Source organism: Spea bombifrons, chromosome 13 (genome assembly GCF_027358695.1).
Source record: "Spea bombifrons isolate aSpeBom1 chromosome 13, aSpeBom1.2.pri, whole genome shotgun sequence".
Taxonomy (NCBI): Eukaryota; Metazoa; Chordata; class Amphibia; order Anura; family Pelobatidae; genus Spea; species Spea bombifrons.
Genome location: NC_071099.1, coordinates 4,634,838 through 4,655,862, shown reverse-complemented (window position 1 = coordinate 4,655,862; position 21,025 = coordinate 4,634,838). Strand labels below are relative to the sequence as shown.

The 21,025-nt window shown below is 39.1% G+C and overlaps 2 protein-coding genes across 4 annotated transcripts; one reads left to right on the top strand and one right to left on the bottom strand.

Moving 5' to 3' along the window:
- Positions 1 to 4,504: 4,504 nt before the first annotated feature.
- ATP5PD (ATP synthase peripheral stalk subunit d) lies at positions 4,505 to 11,410 on the bottom strand. The gene is made up of 6 exons (XM_053452731.1): positions 11,289 to 11,410; positions 9,550 to 9,680; positions 9,083 to 9,179; positions 6,731 to 6,802; positions 6,158 to 6,220; positions 4,505 to 4,735 (listed from the first exon to the last, which is right to left on the bottom strand). The coding sequence occupies exons 2-6, from the start codon at positions 9,669 to 9,671 to the stop codon at positions 4,604 to 4,606; spliced, it is 486 nt and encodes a 161-aa protein (XP_053308706.1). The 5' UTR covers positions 9,672 to 9,680; positions 11,289 to 11,410; the 3' UTR covers positions 4,505 to 4,603.
- Positions 11,411 to 11,541: 131 nt separating this feature from the next.
- KCTD2 (potassium channel tetramerization domain containing 2) lies at positions 11,542 to 20,053 on the top strand. 3 transcript variants are annotated; one of them, XR_008346083.1, is made up of 7 exons: positions 11,543 to 12,089; positions 13,557 to 13,665; positions 15,493 to 15,584; positions 16,110 to 16,205; positions 16,884 to 17,009; positions 17,296 to 19,306; positions 19,341 to 20,053. XR_008346083.1 is itself a non-coding variant. In XM_053452730.1 (6 exons), exons 1-6 carry the CDS (start codon positions 11,808 to 11,810, stop codon positions 17,323 to 17,325), a joined length of 594 nt encoding a protein of 197 aa, XP_053308705.1. In that variant the 5' UTR covers positions 11,542 to 11,807; the 3' UTR covers positions 17,326 to 20,053. The 3 variants fall into 3 exon arrangements, 2 of the variants coding, with proteins under 2 accessions (XP_053308705.1, XP_053308704.1); XM_053452730.1 differs by having other exon boundaries at positions 11,542 to 11,948; positions 17,296 to 20,053; XM_053452729.1 differs by having other exon boundaries at positions 17,296 to 20,053.
- The last annotated feature ends 972 nt before the right edge of the window (positions 20,054 to 21,025 follow it).

The window sequence follows — 21,025 nt, the reverse complement described above, 5'->3', positions numbered from 1 at the left end:
AAAAAACTGCAGTATTACTTCAGAAAAACTGCAGTGATTTTTTTGGTAAGGGCATCAGTTCCTGCAAGAGGAAGGCATTGATGCTATGGACTGGCCCGCCCGTTCCCCAGACTGGAATCCGATTGAGCACATATGGGACATCATGTCTCGCTCCATCCACCAACGCTACGTTGCACCACAGACTGTCCAGGAGTTGGCGGATGCTTTAGTCCAGGTCTGGGAGGACATCCCTCAGGAGACCATCTGCAACCTCATCAGGAGCATGTCCAGGCATTGTAGGAAGGTCATAAGGGCACGTGGAGGCCACACACACTACTGAGCCTTATTGTGACTTGTTTTAAGGACATTACATCAAAGTTGGATCATTTCTGTGTGGGCAGAGTGGCAAGCCATGGGGCAGATGTGCATAACTGGGGGGGCAGATTGGCAAATAAAGGAAATAAAAACAAAAAATGCATTTTTCTCAATCATTAAAATTAATATATATACATTTTGGGAGGCTGTCTTATAATCAAGCATTGATCCAAGGAGAGATCTGACTGATATTCTGGGGTCAAGAAGGATTTTTTCCCCTGGTTTGTTGCAAAATTGGAAAGAGCCACATACTGAGGTTTTTTGCCTTCTTTTGGAACTACAGCAATTATCAGATATGGGAAAGGCTGAAGGACACATGTCTTTTTTAGCCTATATAAGTATATATGTATATGTTTACGGCAATTTCTTTTTACCTAATGAAGTTTTTCCTTCATCGACTTTCATGTTTTAGAGTGTCCCTCTGACTTATTAGTAGTCTGATAAGGAATGTATAACAGAGCTATTTACATAACCATGGCAAATATGCAGCTATCTCAAAACATTCTGTGAAAACTTAAATTGATTTAAAGCAGAAAAATAAGTTTTTAATGTTTAATTTCTTGTACCTGTCTCCAATACAGTGATTTTCTTTGCTGGAACATTTATTTCAATGGTATTAGAGATTCTCGAACTTATGTTGATATTATATATCGGAGGTAAAATTCACCCTAAGGAACCCTCACTGGACAAACTTGACCTTCTCCAAAAAGGTACTATTACTCAAATATATTATTTTCTTGCTGTGTTTCAGTAAAGCTATCGGAAGGGAAAGAGGAGAGGGGATTATTAGGAAAGGAATGTACATTTGAAAAGGTAAATAGCATTTGGCCAGAAAAAAACAGTGTTCCCAAAATACGTTTGGTACATACACAGGAAAACATTTTTAATAAGACAAATATTAAATAATAAGACTTGCTTGTACATTTGCCAAAGTAGTCCAAATGAGGTTGAGTACCTTTGATAACTTGCAAGGGGCCTCTCTTAAGATGATGGCTAGCAAATGGCTTGTGGTGTTTAAGGAAAGCTGTGATATCTTGCAAGAGGCCTCTCTTAAGATAAAGTTTAATGAAACATACAAGTATATAGATGGAATGTATCTAGCACCCAGAGTCTTTCATACTCTATACTCCCTCAAATGTTTCCAATTAGCAGCTTTAAGAACCTGTAAATTACAGGCTGCTGAAAGTGTGAGGCAGAATGTAGATTGATTTCTGGAGAGCAAAACAGCCAAAGCAGTGTAACACAACCGAACAATGCTTGAGAAAGGTTTGTTAAACCCAGGGTTGGACTGGCCTGGTAGGCTATCTCAACTGGGGTGGGCCGTTATTTTAGGAGTGCCCGCAACCATATGAGAGATCTGCGCCGATTGAAATATACGATCCGATCTGAGACACAAAGCCCGTGTATGCCATTCATCGCTAGATCCATCGTATTAGGATATTTATTAAAAATGTTATAAGCATTTCTGTTAATCTCTATATTATACATTTTGCCGATGCCCACAACAAATCTCACAACAAATGGTCCCTTTCTTGCTTCTATTATTTACCTTATCCCTGGTTCCTGTCGTGGCCCTTGCTGACCTTGGATGATGCCTAAAAGCAGGGGCAAGGATGGGAATGGAATCTATTTGAGTCTAGCCTGCAAACTCAGCACAGGAGCACTTTTCAAAATTTAAATACAAGGGGAAAAAATGGAGTAACAAAAAAGAATTCTCCAGCGATGTCCTGGTGTGTGTGTTTGGGAGTGGTTGTGGGAGAGCATGTCCTGGTGTGTGTGTCTGGGTGTCAGTGTGGCAGAGCCTGTTCTGGTGTGTGTGTGTGTGTGTGTGTGTGTGTGTGTGTGTGTGTGTGTGTGTGTGGCAGAGTCCTTCTCGGTGTGTGTGTTTGGGTGTCAGACTTGATTGTTTTTTTAGTGTACTGATGTACTCCCAATTCCACCACATAAGATTCTAACTTGTATTGTCTGCCTCACACTGATGTCATCTTTATCCAGTATACACGGATGCTGAGGAGTTATGATACTATTTCATTTTCTTTGTTTTCAGTAATTTATTTAAAACAAAATTTCATACATCATAATATTATTCAGCATTAGTGGTATTATCGTTTATCTTGTTTTTGAGTTATGTGTTCTTCAAATAATGGTACCTTGAAATTTCCAGTCCTGCCCTGGTTAAAAAACTTGTGATCGTTTGAAGCAGTACAGAAATCTGCTTTGTATAAAGCTAGTACACAGTACTGAGCAAGGCTTTTGTAGATTTATTTTAATTTTGTTTCGTTCTGAAAATAAACCTGCACAACTCTTAACAACTGTGGCATGAATGTTGTACCCAAGAAGCAGTGCTTCTCAACACCTAACAGTCAGGCACCTCACAGAAAAAGCAGTCACTTAATGACCAATTGCATGCCTATATGTTAAAGTTCCATTTTACCTCCAAAACAACCCGACAAACCCATGCCTTGATGCTATCACTGTACTCAGGAAATGCTGCTGAGCATATATTGGGATAATGCGTGGCAGTGACAAATAGCAGGAGCTGTAAATTCACACCTGAATTAAAATTTATAATTAAAAAAACAAAACAAAAAAAACACACAAAATAAATTACTACCACTACGTGTGAAAAATGGTGGTAGTAGAATTAGTGCATGGTACGGCTTAAAATACCAGCATTTGAAATACCTTGGGGTGTCTAGCTTTTAAAATTATATGGTTTGAGGAGGTAAATTGCATTGGCCGGCTTCCAAATGGTACATGGGGCAGAATGACCAGATCTCCAAAGAAAATGGTTTTGGGGCTTGCACTTGGTTTTGTACTTATTGCCCTATAACTTCCAATAACACAACAACATTGGTTATTTCTAAACTCAGGACCAATAGTAGAATTTATTTTGCAGGTTTTTTTCATTAGCTTTTGTAGGAGAGTAAATGAGTTTTCAAATAAGTTTTTTTTTTTTAATTTTTCATAGGAAGTTAGATTATATGATCAAAAAATTGGTATTTAAAAGAAAGTCCTTCTTGCCCTGAAGAAAAAAAATCTTGTTTGGATACACTAAATAGGAGAGGAGAAAAACAGCCTTGGTCTTGAAGGGTACAATTTTTTTTTACATTTTTATAAACCACCTGGTTCTTAACAGGTTAAAAAAAATGAATACCTTAGGCACACCTAAGTAATACCTAAATCCTGGACTATTAGGTGTGCCTTGAGGAGCACTACCCTAGAAGGCCATGATTTCTACCTGTCCAGTCTGCCTATGGTTTACCACTTTGTGTACACACACTAATTAATTTATATATATATATATATATATATATATATATATATATATATATATATATATATGAATGCAAATAATTGTAGTACTATTCAGGAGAAAGAACAAGGTATTGTAGTGCATTACATACACTTATATGACATCAGGAATAATATTTATCTTTTCTGCCAGGGCACAAAACCAGCTCAACTGATGTGAAGTCAGAGTATGAGAATCAAGGAACAGAAGATGGGGTGTGCGGTCTACTACGAAGAATCAACAAAGACACACAACTAGCGAGAGATCAGATTTTTACCCTGAAAAGTACAGAGCAGGTAGAGAAAGAGAAAGACGTTCTTCTGCACAGCCTTGAAAAACTTTTCTTTTACGTTCACCTCCTACTGGTCACAATATTTTACGTCACAGTCATCCTAAAATGGACCCTGTAGGCACTTTCCTTAACAGTTTCTCCTAGGTACAGTTACAGTACCAACTGTTCACATTTTGGGATATCAATAATGCTATTGCAATAAAAGGAATAACCCTATATGCTATCAGCATTGCCAGACACATGAAGTCACATCAGAAAGTGACAAAAGCTACGATTATTACGTTGTTTTCTATTTAATGCATGTTTATCTAGAATATGTATTGCAGTCAGACACTCATTGTTGGTACACAGCTATATGCATCAGCAAATAAAATGTAATTACTGCAAGACTTCTCCAGATTTGTTATAACTGTGCCTTCTAAGCATATAAGGGAAACCATATTTGAGAAAGACAATTCACTAACTATACAACCTCATTTTGGGGCAGTTAATTTTAACTTGAATGTTAGTCCATCAACTTCAACTTCAATCATGTTTATATATTGTAATGATCATCTCCGATACACCATAAATCTCAGGCCTTTATTCAGTTACGACATCTTATAACAAAGTCACAAAAGAACCACTATACATTGGTGACTCTACAATGATGTTCTCAGATTTTACAATTCACTGATAGGTTTGTGAGGCCAGTACACATTCTTTTCCTTGTCCAGTCTGGTTTCTGGGAATGCTGCATTTAAGTCTTCAATGGTCATCTGGTCAAAGGGGATCATGTTTCTGAATTTCTCTAACTGGAAGAAAAAATATTATAGAAATTAAAGGGGGGGGTATAAAGTGAAAACAAACACACACCATTGGTCACTACTTTTGCAGAGGCATTTAATTAAAACATATAGACACCGCTAAGAACTACAGCCCTATTTCACTTCAGACATCATCCAGCATATTACAGTTTAGGAAAAGATGATCTTTTTGGCAAACTTATAATATAAAATACATATATAGACGAGAGGGAGAGGGCCATATACATACACACAGTCATGTGAAAAAAAGAGTACATCCTCTGAACTCTATAGTTTTACATATCAGGATATAACAATCTGTTATTTGGCAGGTCTAAAAATACGGGTAATTACACTGTGTCATGATTTATTCAACAAAAATGAAGCCAAAATGGAGAATTTCAATTGCTTGTAGAACCACATTTTTAGCTGTTGGACAGATGGGCTCATTTTTGACTCTAGAATATTTTGGTATAAAGAGGAGTTCATGGTCAACTCAATGACTGCAAGGTTCCCAGGTCCCGTGGCTGTAAGACAAGTCCAAATCATCACCCCTCCACCAAAGCTTGAGAGTTGCTATAAGGCGTTTGTGCTGATATATTGTGTGTAGTTTTCACTAAACATGGCACTGCGCATTATGCCCAAACATCTCCACTCATCTGTCCAAAGGACATTAGTCCAGCAGTCACGTGGTTTGCTCGGATGCAACTTTGCAAACCTAAGCCGTGCTGCCATGTTCTTTTTAGAGAGAAGAGGCTTTCTCCTGGCAACCCTTCAGAACAACCCATACTTTTACGAATTGTACTGTTAAACTTTAATGTGTGGCGTGCCAAGGGCTGTTGAGCCAGAGATGCATTGCACAGTCTGACCTTGGGATTGATTTGTTGGAATGCCCACTCCTGGGAAGATCGGCAATGGTCTTGAATGTTTTCTACTTTGAATAATCTCGCATTGTAGAATTTGGAAACACCCTTATAAGCTTTCCCAAATTGACAGGCAGCAACAATTGCTTCTCTTAGATCATTACTGATATCTTTCCTACTTGCGTGAACACACGCCTGAATGCTCCAGACCAGCAAAGTGCTAAAACTTCTGCTTTTATAGAGGTGGTCACACTGATGATCAATTAATCAAGGGCATTTGATTAGCAGCACCCGTCTGCTACTTAGTATCTTAGTTCCTATGGAAGCAGTAAGGGTGTACTTAGTTCTTTACACATGGCTTCTCCATTCTGGCTTTATAATGGTTGAATAAATTATGTTATGTGTTTTTCATCTAATCTAGGGTTGTACTTACCTAATTTGTAGACCTGCTAAGGAACAGATGATTATGTCCCAATATGTAAAATGTAAGACCATGGTGCAGTCCCCTTATTGCCAACTATATTTCCTTTAGGAGGACTCAAATGTATTTATTCTATGATATGCTCACCTCTTTTTCATACTGAGAAATCCTGGCTTTCGATTCCTGGATGTAGGTTGCAGCACTCTTAGCCTAAAAATACAAGAATAAAAGGCGAATACAGGCACTGGTTAAACCATTATGCCCAGGTACATACAACACAATTGACAAACGTAAATGCCAATGGAACATAAGCAAATGCATATTTTAGCTGATGCTAACCATATGCGCTCAGCAGTGAAACCGCGCCTATCGAGACAGCGAGCAGTGAGACAGAGGCCTTTCGCTCCCACCACAGGGCTGCAGGGTAAGTGAACTACAAAGGGGGGTAGGGAGAGGGTAGCTAGTGAGAAGGGGGGGAGAGGGTAGATAGTGTGAGAAGGGGGGAGAGGGGAAAGATGATGGTACAGATTACCCATCCCTGCGCTAAACCACGCACCCCCACTTTAAAGACTTAAAGTCTGTGGGGGGGGGGAGTGCGGCTTAAAATCAGGCCGGTATATCTTTTCAGATTAAAATCAGGTTCTGGATAAACACCAGTCATCGGCTGGGTTATACGGGAGGTTTAACAAATTAAGCAGGATAATTGTTCAAATTACTTACAGCTTCCTGCTCCTGGGCATTTATCTTCTCTGACTGAGTATCCTTTGGTTCAGGGATTGTAATGGCACTAAACTGAAAGGAGAAAAAAAAATTATATATATTTTAAATGTATTTTTTATAGTTTTAAAAAATGGATTTTTAATAACATTCGTAAAAACATGTATTTATATATAGTTAAAAACATGATGGCTTTACTAGAAATACAAAGTCAGTTGAAAGTGCCTCAGAGTCGCAGTTTATATATTCCTATTTGTGCATTACCAGGAAGGATACAAATATTTTTTTTTCAATCCCACCCAATTACAGTACAAACTTGTACATCATACTGATAAACTAATAAAAAAATTGAAATGATACACATATCGCATAATAAACGTAAGGGGCAAAAACTGAGTAATTTGTGAGTCATCTAAATCGATTAAAGTAAACTGAGGGTTACCGTATTTGCTCGATTATAAGACGACCCTGATTATAAGACGACCCCCCCAAAATCTGAATATTAACTTATGAAAAAAAGAAAAAGCCTGAATATAAGACGACCCTGAAGGAAAAAAGTTTTACCAGTAAATCTTAGTTCATGTAAACTATGTGAACAATTGTTTGTTAATAAAAGCTATGATTGAGAAAAATATTTTGTTTTTATTTCCTTTTTTTTTTTTTTCAACCTGCCCCCCCAGTTATGCACATCTGCCCCCAGGCTTGCCACTCTGCCCCAGAAATGCCTTATACCCCATATATGCCACTGTGCCCCATGATATGCCTTTTAACCCTCTAAATGCCACTGTGCCCCATGATACGCCTTTTAACGCTCTATATGCCACTGTGCCCCATGATATGCCTTTTGACCCCCTATGTGCCACTCTGCCTCCAGAAATGCCTTATACCCCTATATGCCACTCTGGCATTTAGGGGGTTAAAAGGCATATTATGGGGCAGAGTGCATTTAGGGAGGTAAAAGGCATTTCAGGAGGCAGAGTGGCATTAAAGGGGTTAAAAGGCATTTCACAGAGCACTCTGCCTCCAGAAATGCCTTACACCCCCCCATTTAAACACTCCCCCTCCCTCCTCCAAACTTACCGGAGCTTCTGAGTTGGGGGGGCGCATAACACAGGAGGATCCAGGTCCCCTGCATCTGAGCCCCCGGTGCTTAGTCCGGGCAGCATGTAGAGCTCCACGCAAATCGCGTAGACCTCTACACGCTGCCCGGACTAAGCACTGGGGACTCAGAAGCACCGGTAAGTGAGGTCTGATTATAAGACGACCCTGATTATAAGACGAGGGGTATTTTTCAGAGCATTTGCTCTGGAAAAAACCTCGTCTTATAATCAAGCAAATATGGTATTACAGAGATATCAAGGACAGGGATGAGCATATAGCTCTGACCGACTGGATGAAGGGGAAAAAAAACAAAAAAAAAAAAACTCGTATTTGTTAACCAATTGCCCATTGTGATACATTACAAGGAACAAAAAGGAATTACTCCAGAAGGAAGAAGAAAAAAAAGAAAATCTAAAAAATGAAAAACTGAAAAGTGGTGAGTGCATTACCTTCTTTGCTATAAAGCCCCTAAATAAGATATGGTGCAACAAAATTACCTTCAGAAGCCACATAATTCGTTAAATAAAGTGAACCTGTGTGCAATCTAAGGGTCACATGATCTCAGTGCATAAATACACCTGTTCTGAAAAGTCTGCAACACCACTGAGCAAGAGACACTATGAAGACCAAGGAGTTCTCCAAACAGGGTTGGGTTATTAAAAAAAAAAAAAAAAATCTGAAACTTTGAACATCCCATGGAGCACCATTTAATCCATTATTAAAGAAATCGCACCACAATAAACCTGCAAATAGAGGGCCACTCACCAAAACACACGGACCAGGCAAGAAGGGCATTGATCATAGACGCAACAAAGAGACCATCTTCAAAGTGGTAGAGATGTGTAATTCAAATGATACAAACCCCCAACCAATCCATTTTAATTCCAGGTTGTAATGCAACAAAATATGGAAAATGCCTAGGGATGAGAATACTTTTTCAAGGCATGGCATCTTATCCTGAACTTTCTACAACCCCCATACGACTACCATACTGGCAAATAAACCATTAACCTGGCATTTAATATTCTGTGCTAACATTATAACCATTCTAAGGTAGGTTGTTGAATCTAACAAGGGGAGTAAAAAAAATATTTTATGAACAAAATAGAGGGTCCAGGAACAATTACTGGCCAAGTGTAAGCCTGTGTACAGCGGTCGTAATGGCCCACCATGCATCAGACCTCTTATGTTATGTGCTGTAGGTGGAGAAGGAAAGTAGTTTATCAAGTTAAAACGATTGTTTCACAAACCTACTTTTTTCTCAAATTCATCTACCAAGCCTGCCTTGGTAACTGCAGCACGGTAATACGCCCAGTCAATGGTTGGTGGCTTCTCTGGGAGAGACGTCAGTCTAGAAAAACAATAATTACAAATTTACAAATGATGTCATTTCAGCAACAAACTTTTTGCAGAACAATACCATATGAGATGCATAACATTCTTAAATAAAAAACATTAAGAACGTTAAATACAGAGAACATTACATACGGTGTTGAACGTCTAGTTGTGGTACTAGAATAAACATTAGTTGTAGCAATAACTGCTTTAAAACTAAAGCTGGCAAATTAAATTAGAAATCTTTATGCAAGCAGTGAGATTTATCTTTCCCTCAACACTGTTGAGGAGCGGAAAAGCACTTCAAGAGGTGCGATTTATACTTGGCTTGCAAATGAAGAAATATATATCTTATGCCACATTATGATGATGCCCGCTGTTCTTACTTGGCAGCCGCAGTATCACAGCGGGTCTTCAGGGCATTGAACATTGCTTTTTGATTTGGGGGAACCCGCTCTGCAAACGCCATCCAGTCTACAGCCTTGATTGCAGCTCTGCGGCCTGCCATGGTTATGCTCTACAGAAGAAGAACATTTTGTTGAAAAAAATAGGAGCACAAGAAACAAACGCAGCAAAGTTCTACGTAAACAGAGCCATAGGGTTAGCAGATTCTGTTGGACCGTTACATAATTAACGTTAATTCTGCATATTGACATTTTTAATGACTATTGTTCTTGTGAGCTTACAGTCTGTCACATACTAGGCACACGTTTTGTGCATAATATATATATATATATATGGCATTATTAAAACACTCATCTACATCCACCGGACAAGCTACAAGACTTGCTTTTCCGACATAAATCTTGCATTTCTACCAAAGCGTGGGATTCTGGGTAGGCATTTGCCAACATGGTTCATAATGATCACCTTATTAGCCTCTATATCCACTTTATACATGGATCCCTTTAGCAGCCTTTAAACAAATCCCAGGAAAGAAGGACGGCTGTTTCTTCCTTAATGGGAGGTTGTGATAGGGGCTTTAAGGATTGGCGCTGGACCCTAGGGTTCATGCAAATCAAATTAGGTATGGTGGGGAAAAGGGTGTGATGGAAAACCCCTCCACCAAGAATAAGTAAAAGCACGAATTATTAAACACTCATCCACATCCATCAGAGAAGCCAGAAGACTTGCTTGTTTTTAACCACAGAAATCTCGTAGTTCTACCACCCCGAGCCTCAAAGACGGCATAACAACCTCCCATTAAAGGACGAAACAGCTCTCCAGTTCCTATTTTGATGTCCAGCAGTACATATATAACATTTTCAGTATGAAATTGAATTTAAACATTGCTCATCATCTTGGATGCATTTCCCGCCTTCGAGGAGCTTTAATACCCAGATCAAGCCATAGAAGACGTAAGTCAACCCTTTCTTAACCCCTTAAGGACAATGGGCGGTTCCAAAACCCATTGAAAACAATGCATTTTGAGCCCGTACATGTACGGGCTTTGTCATTAAGGGGTTAAAGCACAACGAGGTTTAAATGTCGCGCAAACACTCGGGTTAGTAAATGCATGTCAAGCGCCTCCTTGGTTTTCAGCATGTAGAGGGCATTCAAAGTGGCAAAGGGCATATTCAGCAGTCAATTCAGCAAGGTCACCAAGGGGTTATTCTCCAACCATTACTACACTGTCAGGACACCACTGAGAAAATAAAAAGTCATGGGCATTTTTACCGCTCCACTAAAACATTTGGTTTAATTCCTACATCCATTTTGACATTAGCTGCAGCCTACAACTGTACTGGAATATTAATACAAAGCCTCGGATATTAAAATACGTTCGTTGCAAAATCAGCATGTGACAGAACTAATATTAAGAAAAGTGTTATATATAAAACTGGTTTTAATATTAGTTCTATAATATGGCGATTTTGCAACGAACGTATTTTAATTCATTCAGCTGTCAAACACCACATATAATAATAAAAAGTCATCTTGTATGTGTTTTTTCACTTGTATATTAGACACTGCCTACCACAATGTCAAAGTCTATCCTCCGATTAAAAAAATATGCAATTTCTGAAACAAACGTAATTCAAAGAGCATGTAAAGGTCATTGTACGCACCAAGCGCACTATTACTTGAGGACTTACTAATACAGCGCTACAAAAATCAGTCTCACCTTTCTGTCGAAGACCCGACCTCCAGATACACTCGCCGGGTGATTGCAATGGCCGCTGTAAAGAACGTCACTCAATAGCTTTAGCCAGTCCCTCGAACAAGCCAATAAAAACACAGGTTTGAAAAGCAGGCTAACCAATCAGCCAACAGATGTCAAAAAAATAAGAAGAACCGTGCGGTGATTGGTAAACATTTAGCATGTGATTAATACCAATGCCATTCTTGCACTGCGTCCTTGCGTCATGACCTTGTGCAGCTGCGCGATGATGTCATACATTGAAGGCTTGCGCCGTGCCTCACATTGGGCAGGGACAGGGTAGTTAATGACTCGTTTAACACTATGTGATAAATTGGCCAATAAAGCGCTAGTAGTCTGAAAGTGAAGGGTGTCGGGTATCGCGTCATGAGTGCTAAGCTGTCAAAGCGCTCGGAAGTGACGCCATCACCGGAAGAATCTTGTGCAGATTGTTTTGGTGTTATGGCTCCAGCGTACGCTTGGTTCTGTCCGGTGTGACCCAACATGGCAGAGCCGCAACGGGAAGGCGCTGATTTTGTTGGAGCCCCTTGCAGCCTGAATATACCAAGCACACGGAGCGGGCCATCGAGTCCTGGCATCTTTGCTGGCTCCCGTTCCCCGCGCAGCCCAACACCACAGGAGCCTGTCAGCCGCAAAGGGGGGAAATGGGTCCGACTAAATGTGGGCGGAACATATTTCTTGAGCACGAAACAGACTCTATGTCGGGAACCCAAGTCGTTCTTATACCGGTTGTGTCAGGAGGATCCCGACCTGGACTCGGATAAGGTGTCAAAGACTTATTCATGTAGAAATCTGTATCTGATTATGCCCCATAGCCCCGCGCAGGTCCACTATCAGAATAGAATAGGGAGGGAGCAAATCAGACGTAGCATCAAACAAAAAATAAAACGCCTGCAGCATATAAACGGAGCTTCAAGACTTAAAGTATATATAACCGTTTTCAGGGAGTAATTTGTTCTTCTGAGAGGTTTGTAGCGCATTCCCAGAATTGTGGACCTAGAATTATTATTCATAGCCATTTGAACAATATCGGAGTACCGCAGTATGTGTAATTGATGTGCTGCTGTTTAAGCTACGTGTGCGTTCTGCAGAATCCATAGGCATTTGTCCCCTTGCCCGCCTGACCCCAGCTATTTCCTGTGAGGGGGATGTGTTCCTTTGATTTGATGGAACCATTTTTCAGAGTAGGGGGTCATTTCTACAGCGCTGTCAAAAAGTATTTGCCCCTTTTCTAATTTCTTTTCTTTTTTACTTATTTGGCACATTTAAATGTTTCAGGTCCAAAAAATGTTAATATAAAAGAGAAAAGCAACTAAAGTAAACTCAAAATGCAACTTTTAAATGATCTTTTCAATCATTAAGGTAAAGATGCAATCAAAACCTGTATAACCCATGTGAACAAGTAATTGCCCCCTAAACGTAATAACTACTTGTACCACCCTTGGAGGCATCAACTGTGATCATACCTTTGCTATAGGTGCCAATAAGTCTCTTACATGACTGTGGAGGAATTTTGGCCCACTTTTTTTTTATTCTACCACATTTAAGTGCTTTCAAGCAAAAGTCTTGGGGGTAATCGAGATTTTTTTTTTGGTCAGCAGTGTTTTTCACCTTGAAAACCCTCCCGTGGAATTGCAGCTCTTTGCATGTTCGCCTTGGTTCTTTTGTGACCTCTTGTAAGAGTTGGTCTCTTGAAAGGGATCTTGGTAGGCTGGCCACTCCTGGGAAGGTTCACCACTGCTCCAGGTTTTCTCCATTTGTAGATAACTGCTCTCACTGTGAGTCCCTGGCGTTGTAACTCTTCCTAAACTGATGTCAATGACAGTTTCTCATCTTGATCTTCTTTAGAGTACCACATAATGTGCTGCTTTTTGAGACATTTTATCCTATGTCACATTGCAAAACAGGTTCTATTAAAAGGGCAGACAGTAATCCTGCTGGGTGTGCCTAGTAAAATTGAACCCAATTATTAATTAAACAGTTTACTTGCCTGGCACGTTACCCCAGGTAAGGGCTTTTTTCAGTTTTTTTGCAGAATGGACTTTAAAGTATTAACAAAGTACTTTAATATGCATTATGTAGTGGGGCTGGGAACCATCTCTTTAAGTGCTGTAGTTGAGCTATATTGCTATAAATTGTCCATTTACCGGCTTATTTGCTGTATATAAACATTTCTGTATTCGGTACGTTTTCATCACTGCAAATGTGGCAATATTTTTATTTTGTCTTTAGGATGAGACAGGAGCGTATCTCATTGATCGGGACCCTACCTACTTTGGTCCCATCCTGAACTATCTACGGCATGGAAAGCTAATCCTTGACAAGGAGCTAGCAGAGGAAGGTAATGTGTTTGATTTCATTTCTGTGGCTCTAACTAAATAGAGCACAGAATGGTGCGTTGCGGTAGTGTGCAGACTGTCAGACACCTTAGGGAGCATGATAACATATTAATATTTAAATACCGTATTGGCTCGAATATAGGCCGGAAGTTGTATTGCGTAGATGTCCCCCGCCGACCCCGCAAGACACCCGGGAGTCTGCTCCGGTAAGTTGGGGAGGGGCAGAGGAGGACAGTGGCAGCGGATCTCGGGGAGGGAGGACAGTGGCAGCGGATCTCGGGGAGGGAGGACAGTGGCAGCGGATCTCGGGGAGGGAGGACAGTGGCAGCGGATCTCGGGGAGGGAGGACAGTGGCAGCGGATCTCGGGGAGGGAGGACAGTGGCAGTGGATCTCGGGGAGGGAGGACAGTGGCAGCGGATCTCGGGGAGGGAGGACAGTGGTAGCATATCTCGGGGGGGGCAGAGTGGCAGCATGTTTTTTTGGTGCTTTTTTAAAGAAAAAAACTTTTTCTTTAAAAAAGCACCAAACTTTTAGGGTGCGGCCTATATACGGGGGCGGCCTATATCCGAGCCAATACGGTATATATCAGTCATTATAGGTGTAAAAGGAGTTAAAGTGATCTGACCTAACTAACCAAGATTTGGCCAGTTAATTTTACATGCTCACAGATAGGACAGGCGAAGACTTTTATATAAATACAAATGTAGCCTGTACAACTGTAAATAGTGTATTGCGTTGTCTGTGAAAGAAGTAGTGCCTGTGTAAGAAATTATGTCCCTCTTACAGTGTTGTTCTTTTAGGGAATGCGTAACGAATAAAACACAAATACAAGCGTATAGAAAGACGTATAATGAAATTAAATAACGTCACCGCTACAGGTTATAAAACATAACATGCACAAAACATTTAATAATAATATAAAATCAAAAGGTATACTTAAGCACATTCTTGGGAAACCTCTCTCAGCTCACAGGCTTCTCCAGAACGCTATCTTGCGCTGCTTCTTTCAGACCCAGAACACTGCGCTCGCTTTTCCTATACTGATTATTGCAGCCCTAACCAGTAATCCCAGAATCCCTTGTACCTCCCAGAAAGTGGTTCACCTAACCCCTCTTTCCAGAGATTTCCTGTGTAACCCAGTTATGGAGGAGAAAGAAAGTCTATGTGAAAATGCAGCATCTTCTGCTTCAGCTGTCTGACCCCCAGGAGAGTATCCCATCTCTGTTGAAGCCTTTGATTCCAAAGCCTTTGTAGTGCGTTACGATGCCTTTCCAAAAGCATATATTTATTAAATGTAATATCACATTTTAAAGGCACCCTTCATTTCATACACCTGTTTGTAAATAATGTGTGATACGATCTGTAAAAAGAAACCTGAGTCATTTGTTTAACCCCTTCACGACAAAGAACCCTACATGATCCCTACCCTATTGGAAAATGAGTATGATTATTAACCCCTAAGATGCCGGACACCTGAGCAGACAGCAGCAGCCGTGAACCTGCGATCGCCACATGTGGATATTTTTTTAGGTGTGACATACCAGTTACATCACTGCACCTATGAGCCCACGTTGGCATGATGTACATGGTAAGTCACTGGTCGTGAAGCGGTTAAAGCTTCCTTGCGTTTTTAATTTTGTTTTGCAAAAGCACTGATACCACTGTAGAGATAAATAATAAACACATATGATCTCTTACTAGACATCCTCGGAGGTGGCATAGCTGTGTTATGCTAATTATGCATTGTTGGAAACATTAGATCTATTTCAATTCAGTGTACTCTGAGATAAATCAATATAAACAGTCCTTATTTCCCCTTTGCATGCAGGAGTTCTAGAAGAAGCGGAGTTTTATAATATTGCCTCATTGGTGCGTTTAGTGAAGGAGCGTATCCGGGACAATGAGAATAGGACCTCACAGGTAAAAGCAAAAAAAAAATATCACTTGTTCTGTGTACATTCAAACGATCTGTTGCTGAAGTGCATTACAAATTAATGAATACAAAACCTATATACAGTAAAACCAGATGACTTTATACACTCTACTTCACACTCATTATGCAATTGCATGGAGTGTAAAAGGCTGTTTATTCAACTTTTGTTCGACCTAAGGCTCTATCTCCATTTCCTGGTGAATTTAGGTGAGCTTTTGACAAGGTATTGTGTCAGCTTTTGATGCTGCCGACCAGTGCTATATTAGCAGTGATATCCTGGAATAAAAGGATTGGTGTAGAGTATTTGTGAACAAGACATAGTTTTTTTCTACGACATCATGATCTAAAACCTTGTTACCTTAGCATTCTCTTAAGGAATATACTAAAACAAGGCACATACAGATAAGCTGCAAGTAAGCTATGAGTGCATTCTCTAGGTGACAGGGGAAATAATAGATATATATATATATATATTTGTCTCCAATATGTAACCTTCCCTCTCCTCACTACAGGGCCCAGTTAAACATGTATATAGAGTGTTACAGTGTCAGGAGGAGGAGCTCACGCAAATGGTGTCCACAATGTCTGATGGATGGAAGTTTGAGCAGGTAACAAGTCACATTTTTGCACATTGAAGCTGCTGTTGCATTGATGTGAAATTGGTGCATATTTAGTATGTTGTGGAGAAAAAAATATCTGTAATCTTATTCCATATAAAGGTTTAAACTAAGCAAAAAAAACAAACAAAAAAAAAAAAACAGACTTTGGTTTCCACTTGATTTTATCCTGATTAGCGAAATTCACCAGCCTGCTTTAAGCTCTGCAGATTGCGGACCTCCTAAAAGCAGCTTCATCATTAATTCACTTAATGTGCCAAGGTTGACTTGAATTCGAAGTCTGAAGTATTAAGTGTTCAGACACAACTAAATGTATACACCGCTCTAATATTCAGAATCTATGTGATATAAAAAAGTAGTGTTTTGGGGGGTTTGGGTTTTTTATTATTATTTTTATTTTTTTTTTGCAATAATGCTCAAGATTTCACTGCTGTAGCGCGCAAACATTGCTGGCCCGGTTCTTAAAAAGATTATCTTTCAGTTTGATATCTCCAAACTCTTGTGTATCTTTTTTTTGGGGGGGGGGGGGTAGGTGGATTGCTTTTACATTATAGAAAATGAACGGTGTCTTAATATTTAATGTAATTTGCCTTTCGATATGTTTTTGAACAATTATTTTAATGTACCTCAAGTTTACGAGGAACTAAACGATTTCCTGTATTTCCTTAGCTCATAAGCATTGGATCATCGTACAACTATGGAAATGAAGACCAGGCAGAGTTCTTATGTGTGGTGTCTCGGGAGCTCAACAACTCTACAAATGGGTTAGTTATTGAGCCCAGTGAGAAGGCAAAGGTGAGAGGCCAATGTTTGCTGCACGTGCCTTAGGGTACGCTTTAGAATTTGTTCTTGGCACCTTGTGAACTAGCACAGATATGTACCTACTGTTCTGAACTGAATTTTTCATTTTGCTTATGCTTCTTTCTTGTGTTTGTTCGGGAGATGATTCTGGGAGCTTAATTCTGAAGCAGTGTGTAGGTTAGGTAAAAATCCCTTATGACCTATACACCAGCTGTTTTTTTATGTTGGTATAGAGTACCTACTGGCTTAAAAATCTTTACATGTTTTTCTTTTGTTTCAGATTCTTCAGGAGCGAGGCTCTCGAATGTGAGGTGTAGGAATATTCAGGTTTTTTTGAAAGCTCTGAGGCTGCAACCAAAATCCTTTTTTCTTGTGGAGCTCATGCGCTGTATTGCTGATGCATTCCTGTTACCCTCAGCGGGCCTTAATATGAGGGGAGTGCACAGTGTGTCCAGACTAAGACAAGTAATTATACCAGCTTGTTGCCTTCCCAAAAGCTGCCTGCCCTTTTTATTGTATAGAATTTGGGGGTATTTTAGGGTACACCCACCTGCGTGGGGTCTGTTGTGTTTTATTGTTTATAGTGTTTTCTCTGTGGCCTCTAATTGAAGGAGCAAGTCACTTCTGTTGTGCTTCTTTTACAAATGGACGACTACAAGGCAGATGTTTAGTCTCTCTGACTTGAATGGGAAATCTCTCTGGATCTTTGCCATGAATTATATTTCTTTATGACCGTTGCCAAACAGTTGAACTTCTTCGCTCCAAGAATGGGCCTTTGTCCATAGTCTAATGTTCTGTAAATGCAGTGCTCAATGTGTTTTTAAGATTAGAAGAAGTGGAATCTTAATTGGATTGGAGTCTAAGGCAGCCTTCTGGTGTCTATGCATGCAATCCCATAACCTACATACTATAAATTCCAGTTTTGTTGAGTGTTCTTTGTATGAACTTAAGCTATCTAACTCTCTTTTAGTCTGCATGATCTGACGTAGACATTTCAGGACCGAAACAGAGGTGCTGGTGGCTTATGTCGTGGATACTGTGGTTGTGTACATTTTTCTCTCAAGAATTGTCTTTGCCAAAGTTAATGTGCTCAGTTGTTTTTATACATATCCCTATTTAGCAGATGTTTAGTAGCAAACCTAGTATTGATGACGGCAAAAGAGATGCTTGTTCAACATGTGCTCTACTGAATTGTTATATGTTTGAAAGCAATGTGTATTATCTATAGCAAGAGACCTCCTGTATTAAATTAATTCATGAAGGTATAAGATAAGTGATGATTTCTATCAAAAGAAGCAATTAACCAGTTTTATTAACTAGCGGCTGTCTACATTAAGATGTATCTGCAACAAACATTAACAGTGGTAAACCCTGAGCTTTGTTTCATGGGTCAGTGAAGTAACTTATGATTGATTCACTGGTTATTCTCAAGTTATACCACTACAAGACTTAAGTTCCTCTGCCATCCCATGTTCATTGAATAAACCTAGTCACCAGGGAGTGGCAAGGTGTGCATTTTCTCTTGCCAACTCCCCTACCCCAGCTGCTGCATTTATCATTGGTATTTTACAAAAGGTCTCAGTTACTGTATGAAGGCCTGCAACATGTTACGACGTTCTTGGTGAAAGAAGCCAAATGGTTAATGATTTAATTACATACATTAGATGCATGGTTCGGAGTGTGACGCCTGCAATCCAGTGTTGATGATTGTAAAATAATTCGCTTAAGACATCCAAAGGCAAAATATTATATTATTAGTACTTTGCTGTCTGTGATAAGAGGTAGAAGGGCTTTGAAACATTTATACGTAAGTAGACAATGCAACAAAGAAGAAAAAAAAAAGCTGCAAGAAGAGTGCTGAGCTGTATAACTAGAGTCATTGGTATCAGAAAAGGGAGGTGGTTGTGCCATTTTATAGATCTCTTGTAAGACCTAAACTATTGTATTGTGAACAGTTCTAGAGATCCCATCTCCAGAAAGGTATTTACAAATGAGGGCTAGTAAAATGGTGAATGGTTTGCAGGATAGTTATTTAAAAAAAAAAAAAAAAAAATGGCTAAGTGATCTCAATATGTGTAGCTAGGAGGGGATAAGGCATAGTGATAGAAACATTTAAAGAGTAGAAATGTTAGAACAAGAGGTCATAAACTAAAATTAGGGGGTCAGAGGCTTAGGTGTATTTAAAGGAAGTTTTACTTTACTGAGAATGATTGTAGATAAGCAATTTAAACATGAATGAGTGAGAAATATGTCTATGATTACAACAATGGGCAGGCCAAGCGGGCTATATGGTTACAATCGGACATTCAAATTCTGTATTTCTAGGTTTTATGCTGTGGGCGTGTAGACGTGAATAGCGTTTATGGATATCAATGTAATAGTCATATAGGATTTTGGAAACAATGTGAACTATGTTTAAAACTTCATTGTAATTCATTTTTAAGTTACACCATATTTTCATAGAAAGTACAGGGGCACACAGATGAGATTTCATATTTCTTAACTTTATATTTTGCAGTTTCATACACAAAGAAACCTATGTAAATGTTAACAGATTAAAATAAGCAGTATGCATGTATTAAAAAAAAAAACACCCATTTGTGTATAACATGCTAAAATGTATCTTTTCTGATGATCTGCATGATTATTCCTGCCCATTGTTATCTCCTACCTGTTGAGAAAGAAAATGTATCAAATTATACCATTTCTATCTCTGAGATTAAGATGTGTACAAGCTTGTGAGACAGACAGATATTTTATGAAAATATATCAGAAATCTTTTTTGAGCTGTTACTGAATCATAAAATAACTTTTATTATATTAAAGTTAGACAAGTGATTCATTTTGCTCATTACTGTAGGTGTAAAATACTAACTTTCAATCAGCTCAATTTCAATACTTTTCTGTTTTCATTAAAAAAAAGTTTTAAATCTATAGCACAACATTTACGAAAAGCTAAGCTTGTGAGGTGTTTTAAAAATGTAACTTTAGAATCTCATTAAATGTGATGACATAATAAAAACAATGAAACAGAAAAACATCTCCATGAATATACTTCAGACCTCGGCTATTTAGCAATGTAATTGTAAGTTGACTCTGAGGTCAATTGTTTTATAGTAGAAAAAAAGAAAGCAATATTTATCTCAGAAGATCTCATTCACATATTTACCTTTCAGGCTTATACCGAGTGTTCACTGAAGAAAAATGTATACAGAACGTAAAGGATGCTCATATGCGGTTTATTAACCCCTTAATGACAAAGCCCATACGTGTATGGGCTCAAAATGCATTGTTTTCAATGGGTTTAGGGACCTCCCGTTGTCCTTAAGGGGTTAATGGCATTTTTAGGTGTTTACTCAAGACTAAACACAGATTTTAAACAGTAATTGCATCAGTCCAATCTTAACTCATTACATCTCTGTACCACATAGTAGCTTGTGTAATGTTTTTATTTTGTAGACTGACCCCCTGTGTAACAGTGTAACTGCATTTGTAATATTCAAACATACTATAAAATCACCTACAATCCCCCTTAAAAGAAAGATGGTTTATTTAGTGAAGCCGTTTTATAAAATAGTGCTTGTTTATGCTTGTTATCCACCATATATACCTCCACAATCACTGTGGATGTATTATAATTTAGAAGTTCCAGTCAACTAGAAATTTTAGGAATAAACCTGGAAGAGGATTGTTCAAATGGCCACAAAATCTTCACAGCTGGAGAATTGCATTCGTTTTGTCTTGGGGTCAGACAGTCTCTAAAACTATAATCTGACATCACCTACACCCCCACAAGTTGTTTGGAAGGGTTTCAAGGGGGAAAAAAGCCTCTACTCTTATCCAAAAAAAACCAAACTCAACCATCTTTGGTTTGCCAGACACTACTGGAACTGCAAATAGGATCTGGTTCTATGGTCAGATGATACCAAACTAGAGCTTTTTTGGCAAACACCAGATGTAGGTTTGGCACACACAGATCAGTATGGTCGGGGCTATTTTTCTGCCAGAGG

Coding starts and splice junctions, on each gene's coding strand:
- KCTD2 (XM_053452729.1), top strand. CDS start 11,808: ATGGCAGAGCCGCAACGGGAAGGCGCTGATTTTGTTGGAGCCCCTTGC. Junction 13,666..15,492: donor CAAGGAGCTAGCAGAGGAAG/GTAATGTGTTTG, acceptor CTTTGCATGCAG/GAGTTCTAGAAGAAGCGGAG. Junction 16,206..16,883: donor ATGGATGGAAGTTTGAGCAG/GTAACAAGTCAC, acceptor GTATTTCCTTAG/CTCATAAGCATTGGATCATC.
- ATP5PD (XM_053452731.1), bottom strand. CDS start 9,671: ATGGCAGGCCGCAGAGCTGCAATCAAGGCTGTAGACTGGATGGCGTTT. Junction 6,221..6,730: donor ATGCCCAGGAGCAGGAAGCT/GTAAGTAATTTG, acceptor TTGTATTTTTAG/GCTAAGAGTGCTGCAACCTA. Junction 4,736..6,157: donor TTTCTCAGTATGAAAAAGAG/GTGAGCATATCA, acceptor TTTTTCTTCCAG/TTAGAGAAATTCAGAAACAT.